The sequence below is a fragment of the Mesoplodon densirostris genome, chromosome 5, assembly GCF_025265405.1.
Source record: "Mesoplodon densirostris isolate mMesDen1 chromosome 5, mMesDen1 primary haplotype, whole genome shotgun sequence".
NCBI classification, from domain to species: domain Eukaryota; kingdom Metazoa; phylum Chordata; class Mammalia; order Artiodactyla; family Ziphiidae; genus Mesoplodon; species Mesoplodon densirostris.
Window position 1 is genome coordinate 31,443,572 of NC_082665.1, and position 13,123 is coordinate 31,456,694.

The following is a 13,123-nucleotide window of genomic DNA, read 5'->3' on the forward strand; positions in this document are numbered from 1 at the left end:
CTCACCCCAGAAATCCATAGTTGGTATGTGAAATTAAGCTGAATAATTTTACTCAAAACATTGTTACTTCTAGGAAAAAATGTGAAAGTTAAAGTAGAATTTTCCTAAGTTAATGGTTAAGTTACTGAAGCAAATGGACTAAAGTTGCATAAGAATTTATTTTAAAATTATTCCCATCACATTATAAAAAATGTGAATAAGAAAATAAGAGTAAGTGCTTTTACAGTAGCATAATTATATAAAATCAGAAATTTTATAAGTGTTAGAGCACATTGTTTTAAAAGCAAAACATTATCTACCCTGGAGTGTGTGTGTTTTTTAATGAGTTTAGGATTTTACTTTTATATCATCTAGGACTAAATATCTTCAACTTCTATTTATTTAAATATTGATTTTTTTCACAACATGATAATTTTTCATAAGTTGTAAATTTTCTCACTCATATGAGATTGTCCTATTTTGATAAAAATGTGTATATTTTGGTAAGGGCTAAATAATCCTTCACTAGTAACTTAGGTTTCATAGACTAAATAAAAGACATTTGCAATTCACAGGCATTCTTTTAAAGAAAAAGTTTCAGGAACTTACCTCTTTCAGAAACAAGCAATGTGTGTTCCTACTTACGTGTCCCCATGTAGATTATAAATACTGTATAATAGAAATACAAATAAGTACACACAGTAGAATTTTTTATAACACATTTTACAGTAACAGATTTCCATATCCCAAAAGAATATATGACTTAAAATTTGATTCTTATTGGAAGTACAAGCCTAGCATCCCTCACATCAGTGTTTAAAGACTTCCCACCACTCTCTTCTCATGCATGTGTATGTTTTGATCAATATTAAGATTTATTACTGTCAGTGTAAATATTGGCTTTAATTTTATCTCTGTCAATACCTATAACTTTAGTCAATTTATCTTGTTAACCACTTCTGTGTAAGTTAATAGTTTCTTAAATGAAATATAAATTACTTCTATGTGCACCTATATACTTTGGATACTACAACTCATAATCACCATATTTTTAATAATTCTTTGCATAATAAATCTTGATAAGTAAATTAAGCAGAGGAATTTGTGTGTTTTAATCCATACCTAAATGCCATTTGCAATCAAGGACCACTTTCCAGACCTTGCAGAGGTGTTGAGGGAATCATTGTACTATGAGCATTCAATGTTGATTGTAAAATATAAAGGAACGTTGCATAGTTTTAGCTTCTTTTGTTGTTCTTTAATACACACACAAACATACACAGACGCACCCACACACACATATATATATATATACATACATACGTATATATATAAACAGCAGAAATTAGGCTTTAGAAAATGTCATTTACAAATACTTCTATAAGACTAGAAAATAGATTGGTCTCTACTAAAAGATTTAATCAATTATAATGAACTAATTACCAGAAAAAAATAATTTTATATTCTTTTAATATTCACTTTACATTTCTATAGATCTGGTGTCTGGGGAATGAAACACGATTCCACATCAACAAAACTGTGGATGCAGCCATTCGATCTGTAATCATTGGTGGATTATTCCCAGGTATTCAATACCGGGTAGAGGTTGCAGCTAGTACCAGTGCAGGAGTTGGAGTAAAAAGTGAGCCACAGCCAATAATAATTGGTGAGTACCAATCCGTATGGTATGTGTTTTAGAATCAGTCAACTGGTAACAAGGTAGATTATTTTTTTGAATCTACATCCCAACTGTGGAAATACAGTAAATAATGAGTAATAAGATGCACACATCATATAGGCAAATAAACTGACTAGAGCTTCTAACAAAATGTTCAGCAATTGCTTATGCTCTTAGGATTTCCACAAACTTCTTAAAATCATAATCATTAAGAGTTTACATGCTGAAAGTTGGTTTGAAAATTATTTTTAATCTATTGTTTCATTTGTAATTTTGATGCCTTTGAAATACAATAGGAAATGAGGCAGTTACTGAAGAAGGCGCATTATGTTTCAAATCTGTATACCTCCTCTTAGCCAGAAAAATGTCAAAAATTAACCAGAAACAGGCCAAAAGAAACTAGTAATCCAAATAAACTATCCCAAAGAAGAAATCCCTATTCAATCTACTATCATCATTACAGAAAATTGCTTCCTATCACCATGGATTATGTTTGACTTTTCTTGAAATATATATAAATGGAATCATACAGAATATAATATTTTGTGTCTGGCTTCTTTCACTAAACATAATGTTTTTGAGATTCTCCCATACATGTATTATGCAATTCATATGTTTTATTTCTGAGCAGTATTCAATCTTGTGAATGTATCATATTTTGTTTCTCTGCTTTTCTCTTGAGAGAATGTGTAAGAAGTTTTTTTGAGGACATATGTTTTTATTTCTTTTGGAGAATTACCTAGAAGTGGAATTTCTGGGTAACAGCACTGATGTAGTTTGACTTTATAAGAAACTCTAAATATTTTTTTTCAAATTGTATAATTTTATACTCTCACTGGGAAAGAATATGACTTCCAGTTTTTCTACATCCTCACTGACATTTAATGTTGCCATCTGTCATTTTAGCCATTTCAGTGAGTGTAAGAGTCCCTCATTGTCATTTTAACTTCAATTTTCTTTGATGACTAATGATGTTGAGCAACTTCACATGTGCTTATTGGACATTCACATATATTCTTTTGTAAAATTTCCAAGTCTTTGCCTTTTTAAAAATGCTGTCGGGCTTCCCTGGTGGCGCAGTGGTTGAGAGTCCGCCTGCCGATGCAGGGGACACGGGTTCGTGCCCCGATCCCGGAAGATCCCACATGCCGCGGAGCGGCTGGGCCCGCGAGCCATGGCCGCGGAGCCTGTGTGTCCGGAGCCTGTGCTCCGCAACGGGAGAGGCCACAGCAGTGAGAGGCCCGCGTACAGCAAAAAAAAACAAAAAACAAAAACAAACAAACAAAAAATGCTGTCATTTGTCTCTTGTTACTAAGAGGAGTTATTTGTACATTTTCAATATAAATTATCTGTCATAGATTGTATCACAAATATTTTCTCCCAATTTATGGCTTTCTTAGTCCTTTTCTTGATAGTGTCTTTTGATGAGCAAAAGTTTTCAATTTACATGATCTATAATTTATCAAATTTTTCTTTCATGTTTAGTAGTTTCTAAGAAACTATGTCCTACATCTAGATAGCAAAGATATTTTATTCCAGAAGCTTTATAGTTTTAGCTTTTATGCATAGGTCTATAATTCATCTTAAAGTAATTGCATGTGATTTGAGGCTTGAGGCTTATTTATTTCCATAAGTAAAATCAAAATGCATAGGTATCTTTCACTGAAACTTTCCTTTCTCCATTTAACTATATATGTGTGGATCCATTCCTGGGTTCCCTGTATTATTCCATTTGTTTATATGTCTATCCATATGCCAAACCACAGTGTCTTGATTACTAATAGCTCATAAAAAGTCCTGAAATCAGGTAATGTGAATACTGCATCATTTTCTTCTCCAAAATTTTTTTGGCTGTTCCAGACCTTTTGCTTTTCCATATACTTTTCAAATCAGCATGTGAGTTTCTACAAAATTATGTTGGAAAAATATTTGGAAATTTTTTTTCTACAAAATTATGTTGGAAAAATTATATTTATGTTTAAAAATACAGTGAATCTATACATCAAATTGGAAAGATTAAACATTTTCATAGTCTTTCTCTGTGGGAATTTGATGTACCTCTCCATTATTTGTCTTTATTTTTCTCAACAATATTTTGTAGTTTTCAGCATATGGCCTTAACATATGTTTTGTTAAACTTTTTCCTAAGTATTTAATGTTTTTTACACTATTACAAGTGGATTTATAAAATTCCCTTTTTCAACTACTTTATGTTATATATAAATTTAACTTTATGTATTGCCCTTTTATCTTATGGCCTTACTAACTTCACTCACTTATTTTAATAGTTGCAAAATACTTTTTCTGAGTGTATTCAGATAATCATCTATTTTCTTTCACCTTATTTGTGTTAATATGATAAATTCTATGATTTCAAAGGTAAATAAACCTGGCATTCTTGGGATAAATCCCACTTGGTCAGGATATATTATGCTTTTTACAGATACTACTGGATCTGATTTGCTAACATTTAGTAAAGAATTTTGGATCTGTGTTCATGAGGGATATTGATCGGTAGTTTTCTTTTAATGTCTTTGTCAGGTTTTGGAATCAGGGAGGCTAGCTTTAATGGGTTGGGAAGTATTCCTTCCTCTTTTACATTCTGTAAGAGTCTTGGTAGACCTGGTCCTATTTCTTCCTTAAATACTTCTAGAATTCAATGATGATATCTGTGCCTAGAGTTTTCTTTGTGAATTATTTTTATTGTTATGAATTCACATTTATTCAGATATTTTTTTCTTCTCTGTTGGTTGTGGTAAATGGATTTTTGGTGTTTGCCCACCAGTGAATTTGTTTAATCCATCTAAACTGTTGAATTTATTATCACATGTTTATTTGCAGTATCTCCTTATTTGTAATCCCTTTAATTGTAATGTTTGCAGGATGAGTAGTAATGCCATCTCTTTTATTCATAAGTACTGTGGATTCATGCTCTCTCTCTCTCTCTTCTCCTTTTTTATTGTCCCCTACCCTCTCTCTCTCTTCCTTCTCTCCAACTTTAATCTTGATAAGGATTTATCAATTTTATTAATCCTTTCAGCGTACAAATTTTGGCTTTGTTAGTTTTATTTATTTGTTTTCTAATTAAGTGATTTCTGATTTTTTTCTTCTGCTTACTTTTATGTTGCTTCTTAAGATAGAAACTTATATCAATGATTTGGACCTCTCTTCTTTTCTAATATGAATATTTAAAGTTATAAATTTCCCTCTAAGCACTTCTTCAGCTGAATCTTACAAATTTGATGTGTTATGTTTCCATTTATCATAAAGTTGAAAACACTTTTCACTTCCCCTAATAATTTTTGGGTTTTGCAGAAGTTATTTGGAAATGTGCTATTAAATTTCCAAATGCTTTGGTATTTTCCATATAGCTTTTTGCTGCTGATTTCTAATTTAATTCCACTGAGGTCAGAGAGTGTATTTTACATGAATTTAGCTTTTTAAATATGGAGACTTAGTTTATGGCCCAGAATTTCATTTTAGCGAGTGTGCCTTGTGCATTTAAAAACTATGTTCATTTTTATTTTTCTATCTTGAAATGGAACATTCAATAAATAAAATCAGTTGGTAGTATTGTTCAAGTCCTTACTTATTTTCTGTAATGCATTCTTTTAATTAATAAGAAAAGAGCCTGGAAATTTATTATAATTATAGATTTGTGTATTTCTCCTTTTTGTTTGTAAGTTTTTGTTTCATGTATTTTGCTACTCTGTTTTAACTGAGTATATTTTAAGATTGTTATAGCTTCTTAATGAACTTATGCTTTTTCATTATGAAATGCCTCACTTTATTTCCTCATAAGATTCTTTGTCTTGGAATTTACTCTGTCTGTTGTCAGTACACCCGTGTAAGTATTTGCATTTTGTGATTTTTTTTCATCCTTTTATTTTAGCTCCTATGTCTTTGTATTTAATGCACATTTGTATTATTTAAATTGCATATTGTGAGGCCTTATTTTTTATCCAATATGACAATCTTTGCCTTTTAATTGGAGTGTTTATTATCTTTAATGTGATCATTGATGTTTTGGAGCTTAGAATTACCCTTTTGCTATTTTTTTTATCTGACTTTGTTCCTGTTTTCCTAATTTACTGATTTCTTTTGGATGAATAAAATGACTTCCTGTATAATATTTTATGTTCACTATTGAATCATTAAGTATACCTATTTTTGTAATGTTACTCTAGGATTAGCCTATGCTATATGGATCTTAGAAAATATATTTCCATTTTCCTCCCTTTCAAGCTTTTTCTCTTATTTTACCTTTTGCTCCTGCACATGTATTAAAAACCAATACACAAACTAAAGTATTATTATTGATTTTGCTCTAAACAATCAACTATCTTTCAAATAAATTAAAACTAAGAAAAAAATATTCTATATTACCCACCTTTATCTGATATTCTGTTCCTTAAATTCAATCCCTGAGTCTGCCTCAGTTTTACTGTCTCTTTAACTCAGGAATGCTATTCAGTCATTTTTGGACTCCCCTTCCTTGCATCACATTTTAGAAATTGTCTCCAGATAGAAAGATATGAATATCGTATGATTCCCTTTGTTTATTTCCTTTTTTCTCATAGTTCTGTCCTTTTGTTTCACATATTTTGCCTAGGTTTTCCTTGTTTATGGTGGGATTGCATGTCTCATTCCTGTTATTCCTTCATGGGCAGAAGTGGAAGTATCCAGTGAATTATTCAGTTTATATAATACAAATTCCATTTGTTCTCTTTTACATTTTTCATTTTCCTCTGAAATTCCCCATGTGTTCATTCATTAGGACTCTATTATTTTAAATTAATGAACATATTGTAATAGCTGCTTGAAAGTCCTTTCCTCCTAATTTCAACATCCATGTCATCTCATGGTCTATTTCTATTGATTACTATTCTTCTTGATCTTGGATTATCTTTTCCTCATTTTTGCTATTGTGGTTGTTATTATTGTTTTGCTTGTTTTTGCATGCCTGGTAATGTTTACTATATACTGGACATTGCAGAAAACATACTATACAATTTTGTGATCTTCTGAAGAATGTTGTTTTTCTTTTCCTTAGAGGCAGTTATATTACTGGCTGATCATCTTGATCTTGTGGTGGCTTGGTTTTTACATATTGTTAATATGGACTATTTATGTTTTGACAATATTCTTCAGACAAAACCTCAGTCTAATTTTTACTTCTAAGGCATAGGGCTCCTGGACATTCAGTGAAAAGCCTAATATATTTATCTGGTCTGCCTAACTTGATGGAATTTAAACTTCAAACACAATCTTCTCTGCAGTGAGAGAGTCTGCTCCGTCTTTGCAGCCTTTTACCTTTTGAGTTTCACCAAATCCTTGAAATTGTCCTTCTGCATGCACAACTGAGGGTTCACACTAGTACTGAGGGAGAATTTATACACAGATTTGAGAACATCACTCTCCTGTCTCTCCCTCTTTCACATGGTTTCTCCCTTAATTTTTTGTCATACTGGCAGGTGTGAAGGCTATCTTCTGACACCTCCTAGAAATAAGACTGAGATTTTCAGCTTGAGTTCTAGCTCCCTAGTGCTGCATGGATTGAGCTCTCTAAGGGAGTAGAAAGCCTCATAAATGCAGATTTTTTTTCTTGAGTGGTTTCATTCTTTCAAAAGGCAAATCCCTTCAGTTGACCCTGATTTTATTTGTTTGTCAGTGTCTTTATCTTTTTAAATGTTCTTCCTAGAGTTTATGTATTTTAAAAATACTTGTCCAGAGTTTCATACAAGCCAATGTGCCATTTGCATTCTTTTCTGTTTATTTTCTGAAATATGCACATAGAACATACTACCAAATTCTGGGAAGTTGTTTCTTTTTACAATGTATTTATTATATAATGAAGAGATTTAATATTCCGTCGTCATGTTAAAATTTTTTAGATTCTCAAGTATTCTTCCCTTTACATATTAAAAACATTTAAAAAGTTATAGTATTAACTTTTCTTTAAATTGCCTTCCCTTTGTTAATTAGTCATACAAACTGAATTAATTTCTTAACCTGAGGGAAACCTATAATCTTGCCCTTCTGAGATTTTCTAAAATAAGTTGGAATAAGAAAGAAATACAGGTACACCCAAAAGGATTTAACAGATATAGATGAACTTATTCTTATTTCTACATATTTTCTAAATAATATTTAGAATATTTGTTATTTAGAAATAAGGCAGTGATATTTCACTTAAAAAATATGAAACATGTTTGAAAGATATAGCTTTCTATGAGAGCTCCTAGATAGGTAAACAAAGCTTTTTTTTTTCCACTGCCATTCTAGCATATATATGAAAAAGATTGACTGAATGTAATTTTTCTAAATCAAAGATCAGTAGGATTACCAAATATCTATATTTTCCTTTCATGTTTTCTTTTTGTTTTCTGTCATTTTGATAATAAATATAATTCTCAAGCATAGAAAAGTTGGTTTGTTTTGATTTTGATTTTGGTTCGTAGTAGCTACTTATTTGCTTCACAATATTTGGGGGATTTATTGTATTTGGAGGCAAGTAAAAATTGCAATAACACCATTTCCCCAAGTTCATGTCATGACAGTTAAGAATAAACAATTGTATGGTAACTTAAAATAATAATGTTAACTAAGATTATTTTAAATCAAATGGAAAGTTTTGCATAACTCATATTATTTTAAAAAGACTGAGTGATCAAGTGGATAATGAGTACCTTTTAATTTGTTTATGTATCATACTTTTCAAATTTTTCTATGAAATAAAAAATAATCTAATAAGTAATATTTCTATCTCCTTTTCATGTAGTTAGAATACACAATACCCAAGACATAATTATAGACAATAGAATTGTACTACTTGAAATAAACACACACACACATACACACACACACACAAGCACAATTCAACCTGGACAAGGCTATTTGTCCTCGAGAGATTTATTTCTTTTTAATATCTACTGTTGTACTGAAGAAGCCTTTAATTGTTTCTTTAATTACCCCTGCATATCTACCTTAACATCTTGTCTGATAACCTTATCTACACAACTGTTATTCCTTAGTTGAAAAGTGATTTAGTGATAGCTAATCTCCATTTCTCTTTCAATTTATGATTTTCCTATTGTCTATTCAGTACTGGAAACAGCACTTGAAGTGACTCAAGCTCTTCCTCATTTCCCCTTTGCTTTAATTAAATCTTGTATTGGCATTTGATGTAATTTATGGCTGATAATTTTAGATTTGTCTTATGCCAGACAATGTACTGTTTCATCTATTCCTTCTCAGCTTAGTTTTTATTCCAAAAAGTTACATTAAGGGAACTTTAATTAAAATTTGTATAAATATAATAAATAGCCTTACACAGACTTAAAAATAGTATTGTTCTTTTATTTGCTGTCTCCACTGGTAAGGTGACTTTTACATCAAAATATCCATAATTTTATATGTTTGCAATTACACACACACAAATACAACCAAATACATTTATATATATAAGCATCAAACAGCATGTCATATAACAAAATTACATTGACTTAAAATTCTCAGTAATCTTGCTTAGTAATATACCTATTGTTTCTTTAATCATTTGCCTATTTCACGGTTACCTTACATAGTTGGTAATAATATGTGGAACAACTGCAAACTTTCACAGTAATAGGTACAATCGAATCTGATGTGTCTAATTAATTTTTAGTCCAACAAATTAGTTTTGTTCTTCATTACTCTCCAGTGGGAGGAAGACATTATATTTCATTATATTTTTTTTGTCTGAAAGAACAATGGAGTGTTACAGGTCACACACATCCCATGTCTGTGCTTTAATTAGTCCAACTGACAACATTGTTTTAAAAATACTAGCAGCGCAAGAAATACTCATACACTTCGGGTAACATAAGTAAATATTTCACTATATTCAATAAGACATTTTATGGATCTTTTACACAAATGAAGGATGAATTTTCTTTTCTGTTTTTGCTATAAGGTGTTTTCTTTTTAGTAACTACTAGTGTTTAACACAATCACCAGATATATGTATTGATATGTCTCAAGTTGAAAATATGAGCTCATTTTAAATACATTTTTTATTATGTTTAGATGTATAGTAACTAAGAGCAAATAGATTAGGAAAATGAACCAGCTTCGCTACATAAGTGAAGCTGGTTTTTAAATCTGGAAATTAACACAAAAGTCGTTTCAAGAATGGAATATTAGACTATAAAAAATGCTAGCAGCTATAACAAACAAGTGGGCATACAGATTGGCTTAACAAAAGAAAAGTTTCTTTCTTATTAATAGTCGAGTCTAATATGACTCAGCAGAATGGAGGATGGGGTTTCTGCCCATAAAATTTTTCAGGGAACTTGGCTCCTTCCATCAATGGCTCTACATCTCTTAGAGCAGGGGTTCCCATCCCCTGGGCTGCGGACTGGTAGTCACCAGGCCACAGAGCAGGAAGTGAAAGGCAGGCGGGCAAGCTTCATCTGACCATCACTTGCATTACTGCCTGAACCCTCTCCCCTCCTCGACGCCCGCCCATGGAAAAATTATCTTCCACGAAACCGGTCCCTGGTGCCCCAAAGTTTGGGGACCACTGTCTTAGATGGTCAGCATCCTGCCGCGGATCCCTCGTTTCTATCCAACATGCTAGGAAAGAGAGTGCGATGTATTGTCACAGTGGTTTATGGGTCACATCTGGAGGTAGTATGCATCTGCCTGTGTACAATTGGCTAATATTCAGTCACTTTGTTGTACTCAGCTACAAGGGAAGCTGGGGAATATAGGCTAATTTTCTGCCCTGGAAGAAAGGTGAAACCTTGGTCAACAAGTCACCTATTGTTTGCAGGACTCTCACATCTAGATAATTTACAACTTATATTCCTGCCTGATTGGCCCTTAAAGTAACTCTTAGCCTTACATGGACTATAATTACTGTCTTCCTATTAACCTCTTTACATACATCGTCTCAATTAATCCTCCCAAATAAATGAAATAGTACTGCTGCCAACTCACAGAAACAGGGATTCCAAAAGATTAAGTGCCCTACATAAGCTCACTGCTTACTTAGCTAATAAGTGGCAGAGATGATACTCAAATGTGGAACTTCGAAGACCTTGCACTTTCTAATATAATACAGTGCCATGATAACTGAAACAATGAGAATTACACATTCCTGTGATGTGATGTGCTGAAATTTGTCATTTATATTTTGCTTACCATTTATTTATTAAGTATTGGATTAGTTACTAATGAGATATGATATTAACATAAGAAATCACTTAATTTCCAGTTCTGAATTCATTCATCTGTTAAATAAACACATAAATCATTGCTCTTCAGTGATATGATTCCATGAGTTTAAAACCTGTTTAAAAATGTGGATTGAGATTTTCTTTATTATCTCTGAGAGGGCTAAATGGTCAGAAACATGACTACTAGAATCATCTTAGTCCAGATTTAAATGTATGTTTTTGTTACATAGACCTTAGAATTAATTTTCAAGTTGTTTTGTATCCAACTTTCAAGTGGATTTTCAAATTAGTTTCAAATACTTTAAGGACATTTAGGAATTTTATCTTTTCATGACGTTTTAACTGTAGATACTAATCTCTATGAAAAGATGTTTACATAATTGTCATTGTTTAATATAGTAATTTTAATACCTTCCAGAAAATTAAAGTATGTTTGATCAAAATAAGACCTTTGGTAGAATATTAAGGGCAATATTTTAAACATTTGTATTTAGGCAGTACTGTAGGGGGAAGGTAATTTTCAAATACCTGGCGTTAAATGTTGTAGTTGCTTTTTTTAAAAAAATAAGAATTATATTACAAAATGCTTTACCTAACTGAAGAAAGGTTACTATTATTTCAGCCCACAGCACTTGTTTTAGTACTTACTTATGAGGCAATAAATCAAGAAGTGGTTCTGAATCTGTCCACAGCAAAACAAAACACAAGGGAGCAGTGTTCTTAATCACATTTCAAACTTATGATTTGATTCTTTTTCTGAAACTTACAAAATATGCTTACTAATAAATTGTGACAGGCTCAGGACACAACAAACATTATCTGCTTCAAAGAATGTTCTAATCTTCTGTGCCTTTGGCATACCATATATGCATTTTTGTGGGGGTTTTGTCTTAATATTTACTAACACTGTTGTTTCTTCCATAGGGGGAAGGAATGAAGTTGTCATTACTGAAAACAATAACAGCATAACTGAGCAAATCACTGATGTTGTGAAACAACCAGCTTTTATAGCTGGTATTGGTGGTGCCTGCTGGGTAATTCTGATGGGTTTTAGCATCTGGTTGTATTGGAGAAGAAAGAAGAGAAAGGGACTCAGTAATTATGCTGGTAAGAGGTTATTTCTGTCTTATCTTTAGAAATATGACAAAATTCAAGGGAAGGAACAGAATGGAATAACTGAGTGAATGAATGGATGTTTTTGGCTTGATTTAAACAATTACAGACAACGTGCTTTAATGCACTGCTTTTCACCATATCACATTATAACCATAAGGCAATATTTTTGCTTGTATCTCCAAGGAAGCATAAGAAGAATGCACACTGATAAAGTGCTTAGACATTTTTCTCAACTAGTTCAACACACGCACACACACAGACTTTGCATGCTATGACACCGTTGTTTGAAAAGTGAATTTAAGCAAGAGCATTCCTAAAATGCTCAGAAAAAAGAGAAAAGGTTTGAAATGTAGTTCTTTGTATTTCATGATACAGATTACAATACAAACTGTGTCTCAGATGGAAAATACAAACGAAGCAAAAAAAATCTCACCAGTATTGATGAGACTGATGAGACATGAATTAAGTGATTTACTAGTCACTTAAATAGGATGTCTATTTCAAAGTGACCAATAGGCATTTTAGAAGGAAGAAAAAGGAGAAGCAAAAGAAGCAGCAGAAGAAAAAGAAGACCGTTGGTGTTCTACTTGTTCACAAAAATGTTTTCTTCTTAGAATCAAGAACAGGAATTTTAAGGAGGTCCAAAATTATGGCCTTCAAAATACTTCCAAGGAAGAGAGAGAGAGAGAAAATTATCAAGTCAGTGATTGAAAAATGAACTCAATACTGAAGCTATATTCAATTACAGTTTAAATTGCAATGCATTTTAAGTACTTTCTCTAACAATGATCATCAAAATAAATTGTCTCACAATATTTCACACTTTGTAGAATTTGCAAGGGAACAATTTTAATTTACCATCATCCTACAAATATTTTAAATTTTTTGAGATATTTTATTCATCTTCTATTTCTAATTTTTACTTTAGTAAGAAGCATAAATGTGTTAAGTGACTTTGACAGAGGCTTCAATTCTTATTAAGTTCATCCACTGCTGTAGCTTGTAGGTGTCTGAGCTTCTGAGAATAGTTCAAAATAAAAGGAATAGCACCCACTTGGTTGTCTTTCTTGTTATTTGATAGCATTTAAATACGATCATTTGACAATCACACTGTGGCTCATGTCTATAT

The 13,123-nt window shown here is 31.8% G+C and overlaps 1 protein-coding gene across 1 annotated transcript in view; it reads left to right on the forward strand.

Annotated features, from left to right (window-relative positions):
- The window catches only part of ROBO2 (roundabout guidance receptor 2), a 595,733-nt gene that overhangs the window by 528,949 nt on the left and 53,661 nt on the right, over positions 1-13,123 (forward strand). The window contains exons 17-18 of the mRNA XM_060098793.1: positions 1,474-1,645; positions 11,803-11,985. Coding sequence (XP_059954776.1) covers positions 1,474-1,645; positions 11,803-11,985 — 355 coding nt within the window. The remainder of the gene's footprint in view (positions 1-1,473; positions 1,646-11,802; positions 11,986-13,123) is intronic.